General features: G+C 47.9%; 1 protein-coding gene across 1 annotated transcript in view; it reads right to left on the reverse strand.

Moving 5' to 3' along the window:
* Window positions 1–17,734, reverse strand: part of cacna2d2a (calcium channel, voltage-dependent, alpha 2/delta subunit 2a) — a 1,197,503-nt gene that overhangs the window by 102,334 nt on the left and 1,077,435 nt on the right. The window contains exons 21-24 of the mRNA XM_078209320.1: window positions 12,882–12,943; window positions 10,313–10,389; window positions 8,681–8,741; window positions 8,070–8,167 (exon numbers count right to left, since the gene is read on the reverse strand). Coding sequence (XP_078065446.1) covers window positions 8,070–8,167; window positions 8,681–8,741; window positions 10,313–10,389; window positions 12,882–12,943 — 298 coding nt within the window. The remainder of the gene's footprint in view (window positions 1–8,069; window positions 8,168–8,680; window positions 8,742–10,312; window positions 10,390–12,881; window positions 12,944–17,734) is intronic.

Genomic DNA, 17,734 nt, shown 5'->3' on the forward strand with positions numbered 1-17,734 from the left:
TAATCAATCCACTGCCAGTGTAGGCCTGCCATATTGCACCATAATCAGTGCAATCTTTACTGTTAAAAATCTCAGAACAATCAGAGATGGAAAGGGATTGTTTAATTAATTAAACAGAGGTTAATCCCCTTATCCTCAGCCCAAGCCCACCCAACCTCCAGGACCCTTAGGGACCCTCCCTCCACAGCATGGCAACAGCAGAGGAGCACATGGGCACTGGACCTACATCCTTGACTCCCCCCTCAGAGTCCAACATGCCAGATCCACGTTGGTCACAGCCTGCCTGGTGCAGTTCCTGCTGGGGAGGAGGGTGAATAGCGAGAGGCCACTGAATGGGCCGTCCAGCCCCTTAATTATATTGCAATCAGCAGTTTTATATAATTATTGGGTTCCCGCCCAGTCTGGCCACAAATCTGATTGGGGTTGGCAGGCCGGGTGAATCCCAATGGCCTTCACACCCGGCGGGAATCCCGTTTTTTAGCCCTGATGCCCAATTCAGCAGGCAATCATCATTTCCTCCATCAGCAAAAGGGGGCAGTGAATTCTGCCCCCTCCACCCCAACATCTTTAAATCAACAAGGCACTGTCACAAACTCTACAGAGAAACTGACCAAGAGAGAGAGAAAGAGAGACATGCCGCTCTGCATCAGAGGATGAATTGGGAAGTAAAAATGCACTGAACCAGTAAACTCACTCCCCAGCTTGCTAAGTATTACTTTTGTTGCTTAATAAACATTCCCCAAGTTAAATCACTAAACTGTCTCTTATTGCCTGAATGGTTAAAATCACAAAAGAACAAATTAATATTGAGAGAGTTGGAGGTTAAACACTCTCTCAAAAGAAACTTACAACAGAGCTTTCTTGTTTACAATATATACACATGCACACACAAAGCACAGGGTCGTTGTCTGGGGAGCTGACTGACTGCCAGTGTAGGCCTGCCATATTGCATCATAATCAGTGCAATCTTCACTGTTAAAAATCTCAGAACAATGAGAGATGGAAAGGGATTGTTAACTGAGAAGGATTTGGATGAAGAACTTTGGCCAGTAGGTGTCAGGAGCAGCACTGTATAGTCAACAATGCATCCATCTACCATAAAATTATGCACCCTTCTTTATTAGTGCCTTCAATTTCGAGTGCAAAAGCTACCCTAAAACTAGGTTAATACTGGTGAGCCTTTCTGCTGGGTGAATGGAGCATGAATGTCAGAGCTGGCTGTAGGGATTCGCATTCTAATCAGTATTCTGTAACTTGATTTTTGTGTCTCTGTGCCCTGTTTGAGAGCAGATTTCCACTCCATCTGACGAAGGAGCAGCGCTCCGAAAGCTAATGGTATTTGCTACCAAATAAACCTGTTGGACTTTAACCTGATGTTGTTAAAACTCTTACTGTGTTCACCCCAGTCCAACGCCGGTATCTCCACATCTTGGCCATAGAAGACAGAGGATAGCAGTGGAGGGTTTTTTTTCTGATTGGACGTCTGTGACTGGTGTTCCGCAGGGCTCTGTACTGGGACCTCTGCTGTTTGTGATATATATAAATGATTTGGAAGAAGATGTAGCTGGTCTGATTAGTAAGTTTGCAGATGACACAAAGATTGCTGGAGTTGCGGATAGTGATGAACATTGTCAGAGAATACAGCAGGATATTGATAGGCTGGAAAATTGGGTGGAGAAATGGCAGATGGAATTTAATCCAGATAAATGCGAAGTGATGCATTTTGGTAGATCTAATGCAGGGGGGAGCTATACAATGAATGGCAGAACCATCAGGAGTATAGACACACAGAGGGATCTGGGTGTGCAAGTCCACAGATCCTGACAGGTGGCAGCACAGGTGGAAAAGGTGGTGAAGAAGGCATGTGGCATACTTGCCTTTATTGGATGGGGCATAGAGTATAAAAGTTGGCATATGATGTTGCAGAGCGTTGGTTCGGCCGCATTTGGAATACTGCGTCCAGTTCTGGTCGCCACACTACCAGAAGGACGTGGAAGCTTTGGAGAGAGTGCAGAGGAGGTTTACCATGATGTTGCCTGGTATGGAGGGTATTAGCTATGAGGTGTGATTGAGTAAACTAGGGTTGTTCTCCCTGGAAAGACGGAGGTTGAGGAGCGGCCTAATAGAAGTTTATAAAATTATGAAGGGCATAGATAGGGTGAACAGTTGGAAGCTTTTTCCCAGGTCAGAAATGAAAAACACAAGGGGTCACAAGTTCAAGGCAAGGTTCAATACAGATATGCGGGGGACGTATTTTACACAGAGGGTGGTGGGGGCCTGGAATGCACTACCAAGCAAGGTGGTTGAGGCAGACACGCTGGGATCATTTAAGACTTATCGAGATAGCCACATGAACAGACTGGGAATAGAGGGATACAAACGGATGGTCTAGTTAGGAGCACATGATCCGTGCAGGCTTGGAGGGCCGAAGGGCCTGTTCCTGTGCTGTATTGTTCTTTGTTCTTGTTCTTTGATCTCCTTCAGGCAGGAAGGGTGAGTGTCCTACCATTAGTCCCATCTGCAATGTTGATCCACCGCCTGACATCCCACGGGCTTCCAGCACCCAACCTCCCCAGCACCTTCCTCCAACCCCTCTAGCAACCTCGTCACAACCTCTGCCTGACGAGGCACAGCCCCGACAAACCCCACCCAACCGATGCCACACCCAACATCCTGTGTCCTTCCAGCCATCAGGCTTTCAATTTCCCCTTCTGCCCCGCAAGATAAGAGGACCCATAACAATGGGAGTGGGAGAAAACTGGAGGTAGAGTCTCCGAGCTGCATCTTTTCACTCCCTTTGAAGAGTGTGCACTGGAGCTGGGGGTGGGGGGAAGAAACGTCAGTGACAGTCAGGTCAGAGTGCGACATGGAAGTGAGCATCTGCAACCTTCATTCATATGACATATCTCAAGTAAATGGCATGCTGCCCAGATACCTGTCCCTCCTTTGCACTGAATCTTGTATCTTTTGTTGCAGCACACAACAAATGGACCAGGCCCTTTGGGAGTCACTGCCCCCCTGCCCCCTGCTCCTCCCGCTGAGAAGCCCCACAACAGCTCAGAGGAAACCTTGGAGGAAGGGTGTGAGGAATCCTCCGAGGCCAGCAATCCATGGGACATGTGAGTGGTGAGGATTCTGGGTCAGTTACTGGTGCGCACAACATTGTCGGAGATACACATCGGGTGGAGGCGGGAATGTCCGAGGCGTCAGGCATGCAGAGGTCTGCCAGAAACAATGATTCAGCTGGCCCTGATGCCAGAAAGCTTGCATCAGCCATCCCAAAGCTGCTGGAGGTACATGGAAACATAGAAGATAGGAGCAGGAGGAGGCCATTTGGCCCTTCGAGCCTGCTCCGTCATTCATCACGATCATGGCTGATCGTCCAATTCAAAAGCATAATACTGCTTTCTCCCCATAACCTTTGATCCCATTTGCCCCATGTGCTATATCTAGCCGCCTCTTGAATACATTTAATGTTTTGGCATCAACTACTTCCTCAGGTAATGAATTCCACAGGCTCACCACTCTTTGGGTGAAGAACTGTCTCTTCATCTCCGTCCTAAATGGCCTACCCTGAATCCTCAGACTGTGACCCCTGGTTCTGGACACACCCACCATCAGAGTTTGCACATTCTCCTCGTGTCTGCGTGGGTTTCCTCCGGGTGCTCCGGTTTCCTCCCACAGTCCAAAGATGTGCGGGTTAGGTTGATTGGCCATGCTAAAATTGCCCCCTCGTGTCCTGAGATGTGTGGGTTAGAGGGATTAGCGGGTAAAGTATGTAGGGATATGGGGGTAGGGCCTGGGTGGGATTGTGGTTGGTGCAGACTCGATGGGCCGAATGGCCTCTTCCTGCACTGTAGGGTTTCTATGATTTCTATGATCGGGAATATCCTCCCTGCATCTACCCTCTCTAGTCCTGTTAGAATTTTATAAGTCTCTATGAAATCCCCCCTCATTTAAAGAAGAGCTGGGAAATGCAGGAGCGGCTGCTAGCAACACTGCAGCAACTACAAGCCTGTTTGGAGAAGTCCAACAGACTTCTGTCGCAGGAGATGCTGCCAATATGGCATGCTACCCAGGCCAACACTGCAAGGATGGTGTCTGCAGTGGAAAGCCTGGAGTAGGAAATGGTCCGCATGGGTCACAGGGTCCAGGGCACCCTGAAGACACAGCTGGCCACGGCGGAGACACAGCGGGCCATGGCCACGGATCACGGAGGCATTCTGGAGATACAGCTGGTCATGTCTGGGGCTCTCGCAGGCATTCTGGAGACACAGCAGGCCATGGCTGCGGGCCTCGAGAGCTTGGTCCAGTCTCAACGCTGAGGGTTCACACACCATGGGACAGAAGCATTTGGGCATCCAGGACTGGCGGAGCCAGGTGGCGCCGAGGCTTCTTGAGCTCAGTCCTGCTGCCCCACCATCCCATGGAGTGTCCCCAGAGCCAATGGCACACTGAGGGAGGAGGACGGGCTGGAGCTCATGCTGGGGCCTTCCAGCCAGAAGACCCCAGACCTTCTGAATGCCCCCTTCCTGCTGCTGGAGCATCTCACAGGCAGCGGGATGAACAGAATGGCATGGCTACATCAGTATCACCTGAAAGTCAGCTGGGGCCCTCCAGGTCTCAGCCCCCCAGGGGACACCCGCCAAGGGCATCATAGGCTATGGGAGGCAGAACACAGCTGAGCGCCTCCACTTCTGATATGCATCCTGGAGGGGACATCAAGATGCAACAATAGGTCTCGTAAGATTAAGATATCATAGGGTCACAAAGAAGGCATGGGTGAAGCAATGCACTAGTTAGGTTTAGGAAAATAGGCACTGTTTAGAATCACACACACCTGTTTGATTGTACAGTTAAATATCACCACTTAATATTATTGCACTGTTAGTTACATCGTGCTGCCTTCGATGGGAGCCCATCCCATGATAATCACAACGGTGCTTCTCCACCATCTGGCTGACTGCAGCCATTCCTGGAAGCAACTGCACCAGACATCCAGGTGGATGCACTCATGTCTGTGCTCCAAAGATTGCCAATTGGGACTCGTATGCTCTCCATGTCTGCCGTGGCCAGGATGCAAAAGGCGACCAATTGAGATAGGGATGGTGTCTGGTTGCCAGCGTCCAGACGCACAGGGACACTGGTTTCTGGGAGGGAATGGGGGGCCCGGGATGGATAATCGTACTGTTTCTCTCTATCACCTTCTAACACTGCACCCCGCCCCCCAAGTGCAAGTATGGATTTTGGATTGACAGCAACTAAGATGGCGATCATTGTAGCAGCCACTGAGGAGGAGGAGGAGGGAGACATCCGACTACTGCAAGGCCAGCCCAATCCATAGGCCAAAGCAGGAGGGCAGGGGGATGCCGGTCAGGGCCAGGACATGGCTGCACATCCACTTGTGGGGGGATGGGGGCAGGGGACGGACGAGGTGGAGAGCCAGGGTCTACAGGAGCTGCAGGAGCTTTGATGAGCTGAAGCCGCATTCCACTGCAGGCTTCATCTAAGTAAGGAGACAGTGCAGCACCTGTGTCAGGTCCTCGCAGCCCTGGCATCTCAAAGGGCGGGAGGAGACCCGATCCCCGTGGCAGTGAAGGTCATGGCAGCCCTAAACTTCTACGGCACTGGGGCCTTCCCGGCATCCAGCGGGGACGTCTGTGGCATCTCGCAGCCCTCAATGCACAAGTGTGCCCGCCAGGTTACAGATGCTCTGTTCACCCAGGCTGGCAATTACATCCACTTCAACGTAGATCAGCCCAACAGGAAGCCCGGGGGCTGCAAGCTTCACCACCATCACCAGAATGCAGAATGCCCTATGGTCAGGGGGCTGTAGATAGCACGCATGTCGTCCTGTGGTCCCACAAGGTCAGGGGCTGCAGTTCATCAATCGGAAGAGGTTTCACTTCCTGAACGTACAGATAGTCTGCGACGTCAGGATGAACATCGTGCATGAGTGTGCACAGCACCCAGGGAGTGCGCACGACAGCTACATCCTCTGGAGTTCTGACATCCCCGGCCTCTTCGAGGACCAGTCCAGGCTGCCAGGATGGTTCATGGGGGACAAGGGCTACTCTCGAAGGACTTGGCTGATGATGCCTGTGCGGAGGCCAGATGCCACTTCAATGAGGCACATGCTGCTAGTCCATCATCGAGTGGTGCATCAGGCTCCTGAAGATGCGGTTCCGCTGACTGGACTGCTCTGGCGGGCGCTCCAGTACAGCCCCATAAGGGTCTCCCGCATCATCGTGGTCTGCTGCGTGCTCCAGAACCTGGTGCAGCAGCTGGGAGATTTCCTGGAGGAGGAAGAGGAGTAGGCCCAAGAGGATGTGGAGGAAGAGGCCGAGGAAGAGCCAGAGGATGGAAGACAGGCAGCACTGGTGAGGGTCCGGCAGAGCAGCGAGGCTTTCAATGCAGCGAGGTTTGCCAATAGCTGGCGTGCGGTCCAGCAGTTGCAACCCTCCCACCCACTCACTGCACCCCAGGAGCCATAACCACACTCCCCCCGCCCCTCTCTCACACACATGCCAACCCCCCATTCCCCCTCCCCTTCTTCCCCCCTTCTCCACACTATCCCCCCATGGGTCCAATTGACATCACACCAGAGTGATGGGTCTGGGTTAGGGCTGGCACAGTGGTTAGCACTGCTACCTCACAGCACCAGGAACTCAGGTTCAATTCTGGCCTGGGGTCACTGTCTGTGTGGAGTTTGCACGTTCTCCTCGTGTCTGTGTGGGGACAAAATGTAACATCTCAAAGTTTGCAGATGATACCAAGTTGGGTGGGAGGGTGACAAGGATGCAGAGATCCTTCAGGATGAACTGACAGCCTGGGTGAGTGGGCAAATCAAAGGCAGATGCAGTATAATTTGGATAAATGTGAGGTTATTCACTTTGGAAGCAAAAACAAGAAGGCAGATTACTACCTGAATGACTGTAAATTGGGAGAGGGGAGTGTCCTTGTGCATCAATCTCTGAAGGTAAGCATGCAGGTGCAGTAGGCGATAAAGAAGGCAAATGGCATGTTGGCCTTCATTGCGAGAGGTTTTGAGTACAGGAGCAGAGATGATGTTATTGTTGTAATTATACAGGGCCTTTGTGAGACCACGCCTAGAGTATTATGGGCAGTTTTGGTCTCCTTTTCTGAGGAAGGATGCTCTCGAGAGAGTGCAGCGAAGGTTTACCAGACTGATTACGGGGATGGCGGGACTGATATATGAGGAGAGATTGACTAGGCTAGGATTGTTTTCGCTGAAGTTCAGACGAATAGGGGGGATCTCATAGAGACTTATAAAATTCGAACAGTACTAGACAGGAAACTTGCAGGGTGGATATTCCTGATGGTGGGGGAGTCCAGAACCAGGGGTCACAGTCTGAGGATTCAGGGTAGACCATTTAGGATGGAGGTGAGGAGACATTTCTTCACCCAAAGAGTGGTGAGCCTGTGGAATTCATTATCACAGGAACCAGTAGATACCAAAACATTGAATGTATTCAGGAAACACATGGGATGAATGGGATCAAAGGTTATGGGGAAAAAGCAGGATTAGACTATTGAGTTGGATGATCAGCCATGATCGTAATGAATAGCGGAGTAGGTTCAAAAGGCCAAATGGCCTCCTCCTGCTCCTATCTTCTATGTTTCCATTAAGGTCATTTGATAAGTTTTGTTCTTTTAGACTATTGGTCTCCATGGGGATTGTAACAACATGCTAGCACAAGGAATAAAAAAATCACATTATTTAAAGCGACCTCCTAAATTCTAAAAATGATAACACACTCATCCACACATTCAGTATCAAAACTTTGAAATATTTTCCCTTTAAAATTCAGACTTTTATCTCCACAAGAGAATTCACTTCATGAAAACTTACAACATTTTTCATCCTATACTTTTTAAAAATGCTAGTGAAACTCAATGCATCACACAGTAGACCCTGGGGGTCAGTACCAAGGCTGCATTTTATACAAAGTCTAAATAATGTAATAACCAAATCAGAAATTGAAGTGTCCATGAGCTGACAGGCGATTTGGAGGGGTCCTGCCCCTGGAGACTGTTGCTGTACTCACAGTTCTTGTAGTCAGGAGTGTTCTTATCCATCAGATTGATAAAATTGAATAACAACTCTGTGTTGTTGTCTGACTTGACAAGATCCTTGCAGTATTCCCTAGGAGGAAATCCAAGTGTAAACACATTCCATGAGGGTAAAGTGGACACTGGCACAAAAGAGACAGTGACAAACCCTCACCCTCAAACCCCAGGGGTGTCACTCCTGTACAAGGATGGGACAGTAACATGAAGGAGAGTCATGCTGCAGAAAGTTCCCTATTCTTTAACACACAGACGGCTGGGAGTTATGTCGCCATGATGATTGCCATGCAGGGCCAGGAGCCTTCAGGAAAGGGCCATTACAGCCTGGAAGCTCATGCATATAGCAGTGATTTCATAACAGGGAGACTATGCCAGAGCAGAGAGATAGATATCCATTCCATAGGCAGACATAACAGGTGCAAACACAGGCCACAGCTCAGGGTGACGTGTGTGGTGGTGTGGGGCTGAAGGTGGGGGGAGTGTTGACTGATTCACAGCATGGTCAGATTTGGGCAGCAGGGTGATGCATGGAACAATGAGTGTACAGCATGAAGCAAATGGGCAAGCGCGCACACACACACACAGCTACCTGGGAGCAATGAATACATGTCCCACGGTCTCAAAGGAGCTGGGTAACAAGGATTCAAAATCTGCAATAAAAAGGAACATTATCTGGGAACTACTGGAGAGGGGGAGGTATAGCTCACACCTGCAGCGTCTCAGACACGTTATCGTTAGCACAGGAGCAGAGAAGAAACTACGCAACTCTTAAAAATGGCAAGATCAAGAGATTGATCTGCAGGGTCGAAGCACATCTCAGGAGAGTAGTTGTAGCCACGATGTTGCCCAGAAAACAGACAATTTTTACATTCTGGAACATGGATAGTCCAAAATACTTGCCAATAAAAATGAGATCATTCAGGCTTTTTAAGACCAGAAATACTGTTTTAATTGATTACCAATTCCATTTTTTTCAACATCTTCTACTGCACCGATTGTAGTCAATTACTGAACGTCACTCATAAGGCACCAACATGGCCAAACTCTTTAAATTACATGGAGACAATCAAACTCTGTTTTGAAAGGGTGGAGCATAGGGTCCAGTTACAGGTTAATGGGGAGGAAGTGGATGGGTGGGGTCCAAACAGCACTGATGTATCTTCAGTATCATTGAGGAGAGGTGGGTTAGTTAGTGAGGAAAGAAGTGCGAGAAAGAAAGAGAGAGAAAGGGGTGAGAGAGAAAGCAGGACATTAAAGTTGGATACAATAGGTAGCAGATATCTAGAGGGAAGATATTCCGAGCAATGCAAAGGAAATTTCTAAGCCATTGTGGACATAACAAGACATTGCATCAAGAGGGTTGGGAAGGGAATTTGAGAAGGGATCAGACGGGCAGGTAAATGGGCAAGCAGGCTGGGTACAGTGGGGGGTAGGCACTGAACAAAGAGGGTGAGGGGAGGGGACCAATATTCAGATACTTGCCCTTGTTGTTGTTTTGGACTGTGTGAATCCATCATAGAGAGAGAAAGCAGAAAAAAAGGGGTTGGGTAGGAAGGGGGTCACAAACAATATTTTATTCAATTACTATTTGAATAAAAATATTGTGTATAAATATACTGAGAATCTTGCAACTGACAAAATAAAAATATATCAAAAGAGCAAACAAACAGTTGCAAACATCTAGACCGATAGCTCTAGGTGCTCTGCACACAAGGCTAGCATGCAATAGCCAAGGGCAAATGATTCTAAAGCTTCAGCAAACAGAACAAGGCATGTCCAAACAATCCAGAGAAATTAAAAGAAGAACAAAAGAAAACAAAACAACAGAGTAAAACAAAAAAAGCAAGAAAGAAACTGAAACCCAAGTAGAACATAGTGAAAAGCATGCACATTTTCACAGTCTCTGCGTGGTTTGCTGCTTCAGAATCATTGTATATTCTAGAAGAAAGCAAGAAAAGGAGAGCTCGACTTTTGGTTCTTAGCCAGCTGGTTCATATATTAATTTTATTTTGACTTTTGTTTTGCTCAGCAAAATACAGAGTTTCACCAACTTCAGAAAGGTGACTGTGTAATTCTGTGTAATTGGTTAAACTCCAATTCTGATCAGGAAAACTTGCTTTCTATCAGTGCAGTAAAGTTTTCCACAGCCCAGCGACAGCTGGGATGTCTGCAGGTTCAAGGTCATACTAGAGGATTAATAGATTGGATAACAGGTACTTACACTGAGCTTGAAGGATTTGGTCATCCAACTTTGCTTGGATATAATATTTGCTGTATGGTGGCAACACCAGGGCAAGGCTGCGAAGGGAATGAAGAGGCAATATCACATTTGAAATCCACCTGAGCAATGAATACTTAAAATCTGGGATTAACAATGGGACAAAATTAGCAAATTCCACAGCATTTCACATATACTGGAATTAAAGTTTTTTACCTGCAACACCAAAGATGATGAGTGGTACCCCAGTCAACTGGCCAAATACTTTCAGTGGGACAGTGTGGGGATTAATGTGAGGAATTGATGCACTGAACTCTGTGCTCAAATCACTGTGTCAGGTTTTAGGGCACCATGCATTTTCTAAACTTCTGCATGTGGATAGTTAAACTGTGCAGGAAGGAATTGTGGCTTCCGAGTTCAAAGTTATTTGTTTCTCTGAATTCAAAGTTCTTTTAGTTAAAGTAATAATTTAGAGGGAGGCTCTAGAAAGATTGCAGGAATAAAATGACCAATGGAGTGATCACAATGATGGAGAGTGTAGAACCTGGGGAAACTCAGAAAGATAGTAAGCAGTGAGAAAGGTAGTAGCAGACTTTAGAAGGTCACAGATAGGCTGATATGGACAGATAGCTGATGAAATTTAATATGGAGAAGTGATGCACGTTGGTAGGAAGAATGAAAAAAGGTAATATTAGCTATTTTGAAGGTGTAAAGGAACCTACGGATTTTTACACAAACAGAGCTCTGCAGTTGGTAGGATGGTTTGAGAAGACTGTTGTAAAGACATACTGGGCCCTTGATTTTATAATTAGGAAAACAAGCAAATTAAGCTTTACAAAACATTGGGGAGGCTCAGCTAGAAAGCACTGTGGCCAATTATGGCGACCTTGCATTAGGAAGAATATCAACATTTTTAAGTGGGTGCAGAGGAAATTATTTACTGGCAGGTTACTGGGGATGAAAAACTTATTTTATGTAGAGGAACAAGAGAAATAGAGATTGTTCTCTTTGTAGGGGAGAGGGTTAAGGGGGGATTCAATAGATGTGCTCAAAATTATTGATCTTGAATAAGGGAAAACTGTTTCCAATGACAGGAAGGTTGGTAACCAGAGGACAAAGATTTAATGTAATTAGCAAAAGAATCAGAGGTGACATAAGGAGCATTTTTTTACACAATGAGTTGTGTTCTGGAATACATTGCCTGAAATAGTGGTGGAAGCACCAATTGTAACTTTTAAAAGGAACCTGGATAAAATATTGAAGGGGAAATATTTGCAAGGCTATGTGGAAAGAGCAGTAATAACCTGCTCCGAAAATAGATTGCACCTGGAGGAAACCCAGACACAGGGAGAATGTGCAAACTCCACACAGACAGTCACCCAAAGCCAGAATTGAACCTGGATCCCTAGAACTGTGAGGCAACAGTGCCACCATGCCTGTGCCAGCTCTTTGAAATAATCATCCAATTAATAATTGGATGATTATTTCAAAGAGCTGGCACAGGCATGGTGGCACTGCTGCCTCACAGTTCTAGGGATCCAGGTTCAATTCTGGCTTTGAGTGACTGTGTGGAGTTTGCACATTCTCCCTGTGTCTGGGTTTCCTCCAGGTGCTCCGGTTTCCTCCCACAGTCCAAAGATGTGCAGGTTAGGTGGATTGGCCATGCTAAATTGCCCCTTAGTGGCCCAAAATGTGTAGGTTACATGGATCAGCCAAGGTAAGTGTGTGGGGTTACAGGGATAGGACAGGGAAGAGGGACCGGATAAGATACTGGATCAGAGAGTCAGTGAGGCCCCTTCTGCACTGTAAGAATTCTTTAATTCTATGATGAGCGGAATGGCCTTCTTCTGTGTTGTACGATTTTATGATTCGAATGATGAAGAATACAGAACTCATATTCCTCATGGAGTGAGCTCAATGATGGACAGTGTTGGACCCAGGTTATCCATAGAGTGACTTCACTCCAAGTAATCCATGGAGCGATAAAATGTGTGGGGCTCACACTATCCATGGAGCGATTGCATTGATGGTGTATTGAAAGACAGGAGGGATTATATTGATGGAGGGTATCAAAGTTAAGTAAACTACTGATTATCTTAAATTTTATTTTTCTGTTTTGTGTCAGATCTCACAGTAGCCTATTTAAACTTCCAGGTTAACACAATCTATTTTCAGAGCAGGTTATTACTGTTCTGACAGTATATAATTGCCACAACACTCTCTGATCATTTATCTTCATTATACAACTCTTAATTCTAACACCATCTCTTTTAAAACTCATCACAAAAGTTCTGAAGTCTCACACTGTTTCTGATAATATCACCTTTCCATGTTATAGTGACAATGGAATATACAGAACAAAAGACAAGTGCCACATTCAGAAATATCATATACCTACCTCTGTGAATAGGACATTCTTGCAACATTTATCATTGTTATATGTGAAAATGTAGTCAGCAGTTTTCCAAGTGCTACATTCCCTGGGCAAAGGGGGAAGGCCACAGGTAAACTATGGCTGTAACACTCTGGGAATATACAATTCTAGGCTGATGAATTACAACAGATATGTTACCTGTAATCAGCACTTTGCACTGGGGTCCATGTATACGTCCGAGTTACTTCATCAATATATCTCTGTAAAAATGAACACAGCAAGACATTCAAACTCTGCATCATACCTGACCTGACGGTTACCAGAGTATGATAGGCATTTGTACTCAAATGTGAGGTTTTAACCTGGCATCACATTGGATTTCACTATTTGCCTCTTTAAAATATCTATAGAGAATAGCCAGTCCCAGTAATCATACGCTCATTATAAGATAACATTCCCTACACCTCTTGCCATTTCCTGTTCTTCTGACAAGTGAATGCAAGGTTAACTCCAAGGTGATTAATGAAAGGTTCACCCCAAGCTCCCAGTTCCCTGCACTTGGTACATACAGATCCACATCCCCCAAAGAAGCACATGGTGTCTGATTAACCCACCTCCCTCCTTCCACATGAATAATGAAACACTCCTTTTGGCACAGAGGTTTGAAAAGAAAATTGGAATATTGATCATACCGAGTCCATCATGTTGTTTAAAGATGCTATTGTCAAGCTGTGCATTTCAGGGATTGGGCTTTTTCTCTGATATTTAGTGGGTGATAGCACTTAGTCACAGCTTTCATTCATGCTGAAACGTACATATACTCTCAACTACAGAGCTATGTGCAAAATTCAGCAGTTCTTATACAAAGTAGGAACTCAGCAATTGGCAATGGCCCAGATTTGTTCTTGGTTGTTTCAGCTGTATGTAAATCAGGATACCTGGAAAAATTCCAGTTTCCTGGCCCTGCCTCCTTTTCACAATGGAAGTCCAATCCCTCTACACCTAAACCATATCAGTCTGAGGAATCTCTGCTTTTTTCTTGGAGGTGGCCCTACCAGTTCCCACCCACCAGCCTCCACTGCCTGACTGAACTTGTGCTCACATTGAACAATTTCTCCTTCAACTCCACTCACTTCCTACAAAGAACAGGTGTTGCTATGGGAACCCATATGAGTCCCATGCCTGAAATCTCCTGGGAGCTGTAGACCATTCTTTGCTTCAATCCTAAGCAGACACCCTCTCTCACCTTTTTTTTCATACAGAAATCCCTCATTTGTGTTCCTGGAAAGCAGCGTGCTAAATGGAAAAAAATTGCTCATAAGATAACAATAATAATGGTGGGTTATGTTCCGGATCTGCAATTTTTAGGTTAAGCTGCAAGCTGACTGACTCCAGGGGAGGCAATGGTCTTGTGGCATTATCACTAGACTATTAATCCAGAAACTCAGCTAATGTTTTGGGGACCTGGGTTTGAATCCTGCCACGGCAGATGGTGAAATTTGAATGCAATAAAAAAAAATCTGGAATTAAGAGTCTACTGATGACCATGAAACCATTGTCGATTGTCAAAAAACCCCATCTGATTCACTAATGTCTTTGAGGGAAGGAAATTTGCCATCCTTACTTGGTCTGGCCTACATGTGACTCCAGAGCCACAGCAATGTGGTTGACTCTCAACTGCCCTCGGGCAACTAGGGATGGGCAATAAATACTGGCCAGCAGCGACGCCCATGTCCCAAAAATTAATTTTTAAAAGCTGACTGACTCCGGCTGTGAGCTGACTGACTTCAGGTTGAGCTGACTGATTCCAGGTGTGAACTGACTCGAAGGGCCCGATTTTACCATCAAGTTGCACCCGTTTTCGGGCGTGAAAATTTGCTAAAGTCGGGCGTGAGGCGAGTAGCGCGATCCACGTGCGCCTCTGCGCCGGTTCCCCCTTTACCAAGGCCTGAAAATGGCTGCGATCGGAACCGCACCCGAAATGGGCGACGGCAGACTTAATGGACTGCACACCCAACCTTGCCGGCAATTCCCCCTTTACCACTGCGTTCGCCCATCCAGATTTGGCGGAAAGAGACATGCTCTACAAAAGTTCGATTTGGGCACTCCAGCTAGTGAGGAGGTAATTGCTGAGTGTCTAACGGCTCTCTGCTTGAGATTGGGAGGTGGGGAAGAGGGGGCCGCTGCCACTCTGCCTGTGATCAGTGAGGGGGAAGGGGCCCATGATTGTTTTGGGTGGCAGAAGGGGTGGGGGATAAGGGGGTCAGTAATGTTTTGGGGGGTGGGGCAATGTCTGTGGTGGCCGGGCTGGGGGGGGTGGGTGGCATTATCCAGCCTGGGAGGGATGTGGCAGGGGAGCAGCATTCTATTTTTCTTGTTCTGCGCATGCGCAATTTAAGGCACCGATCGGAGCTGCAGGATTTCAGGCACGTTGAGCCCCTCCCACAGGCTTCTGCAGCGCGATTTGGAATTGCTGATACATTTTCAGGTAGAGTGCGTATGGGGGCACCTGAGAACGGGTCTAGAAGTCGGATCTGAAACACTCCCAGTTTCAAGTCCGCCGCGGCCCTAAGTGTGAGTTGGCCGACTCCGGGTGTGAGCTGAATGACTTTAGGTCTGAGCTGACTTTTAAAAAATTTATTCACAATACATGGGCGTCACTGGCTAGCCAGTATTTATTGTCCATCCTTAGTTGCACTCGAGAAGGTGGTGGTGAGCTGCCTTCTTGAAACGCTGCAGTCCACGTGCTGTGGGTTGACCCACAATGCTGTTAGAGAGGGAATTCCAGGATTTTGACCCAGCGACTGCGAAGGAACGGTGATATATTTCCAAGTCAGGATGGTGAGTGGATTGGAGGGGAACTTGCAGGTGGTGTTCCCTTGCATCTGCTGCCCTTGTCCTTCTAGATGAAAATATTCGTGGGTTTGGAAGGTGCTGTCTAAGGATCTTTGGTGAATTGCTGATGTGCATTTTGTCGATAGTGCACACTGCTGCTACTGAGCACTGGTGGTGGAGAGAGTGGATGTGGTGCCAATCAAGCGGGCTGCTTTGTCCTGGCTATTGTCAAGCTTCTTGAGTGTTGTTGGAGCTGCACCCATCAAGTGGGGGAGTATTTCATCACACTCCTGACTTGTGCCTTGTAGATGGTGGACAGGCTCTGGGGAGTCAGGAGGTGAGTTACTTGCCACACTATTCCAAGCCATTGACGTGCTCTTGTAGCTACTGTGTTTATGTGGTGAGTCCAGTTGAGTTTCTGGTCAATGATAACCCCAAGGATGTTGACAATAGGGAATTCAGTGATAGTAACACCACTGAATATCAAAAGGGCAATGGTTAGAGTATCTCTTTTTGGTGATGGTCATTGCCTGGCATTTGTATGGCACATATATTACTTGCCACTTGTCAGCCCAAGCCTGGATATTGTCCAGATGTTGTTGCATTTGAACATGGACTGCTTCAGTATGACTCTGGGTCTGAGCTGAATGACTGACCCTGAGTGGGAGTTGACTGACTCCAGGTGTGAGCTGACTCACTCAGAGGGCTTCAGACTGACTCTGCGTCTGAGTTGAATGACTTTGGGGGAAGTGTGTGGGTGGTCGATCTTCCCAAAAAAATTCTAAGTCCAGGACGGGCGTGAAAATGGGAGAGTTTCTGATCCGTTTTTTAGGTGAGTTCAAATCTGTGATCTTATCCACTTAGACAAAAAAAAGCAGGAACCGATCCCTGCCTGTTGCCTAAGTTGCTTGAGGGCCAGCTGCTCAGATCAGAGGTCCGGAATGCGCATGCTTGCAGAAGGCTCGAAAACAGCAGCTCCCCCTGCCCTCCACGGACATTGGAGACCTCCCCACCATGGTCTCGACCACTCCTACAGACCCCACCCTGGCACACTCTCCCTCTCATTCCCTCCTCCCCTTGATTGCAGAGTGTCCTTCACCCCCTTTCCTCCCATGTCCCTGATGGTGCTTTGCAACTCCCCCCTCTCTTCCCATGCCCCCAATGACGGTCTCCAATGCCCCACGTTTGCAGAGTCCCCCTGTCACCAGCCCCCCATCATCACAATAGCACATTCCTCCCCTCCCCTCCACTCCCATCAGCACACCTGCAAGTGTTGCCTTGGATTCCCCCTCAGTACAACAAATCAAACTGCATGAAATCTTGCTGGAATTTCCTAATGGGCACTTGACTCGCCCAAACTGCCTGCAGCTGAACTGTCTTAAGAAGAGAGACCTGAATATAAGTCCCAAGATGGACAGAAAGGCAGGCAGGGCAGGAAGATGGTTTCCAGAAGAATGGCGCCACGATTCTCAGAGGGAGAACTGTCACACCTTCTGGATGCGGTGGAGAAAGGAGGGACATCTTTTCCCCCCCAGATGGGTGCCAAGCAAGGTGGGGTAGAAGGCAGAGCAGCTTGGGAGACAGTGGCACTCTAGCCAGGAATCGAACCCAGATCCCTGGAGCTGTGAGACAGCAGTGCTAACCACTGTGCCACCCCCGTGCCATTTTGTTTCAGTACGATTGGAATGGGTGTGAAAATGGGCACCATTGCTGTTCACCCACTCCCGAATTTACAACCTCACCTCGCCAAATAAGGGAAGCGATGAGGTTGCAAAATCACCCCCAGGGTGTGGAGCTGACGGACCCCGGGTGTGAGCTGACGGACCCCGGGTGTGAGCTGACGGACCCCGGGTGTGAGCTGACGGACCCCGGGTGTGAGCTGACGGACCCCGGGTGTGAGCTGACGGACCCCGGGTGTGAGCTGACGGACCCCGGGTGTGAGTTGACGGACCCCGGGTGTGAGCTGACGGATCCCGGGTGTGAGCTGACGGACCCCGGGTGTGAGCTGACGGACCCCGGGTGTGAGCTGACGGACTCCGGGTGTGAGCTGACGGACTCCGGGTGTGAGCTGACGGACCCCGGGTGTGAGCTGACGGACTCCAGGTGTGAGCTGACTCACTCAGAGGGCTTCAGACTGACTCTGCGTCTGAGTTGAATGACTTTGGGGGAAGTGTGTGGGTGGTCGATCTTCCCAAAAAAATTCTAAGTCCAGGACG

This window comes from Mustelus asterias, chromosome 3 (genome assembly GCF_964213995.1).
Source record: "Mustelus asterias chromosome 3, sMusAst1.hap1.1, whole genome shotgun sequence".
Lineage (NCBI taxonomy): Eukaryota > Metazoa > Chordata > Chondrichthyes > Carcharhiniformes > Triakidae > Mustelus > Mustelus asterias.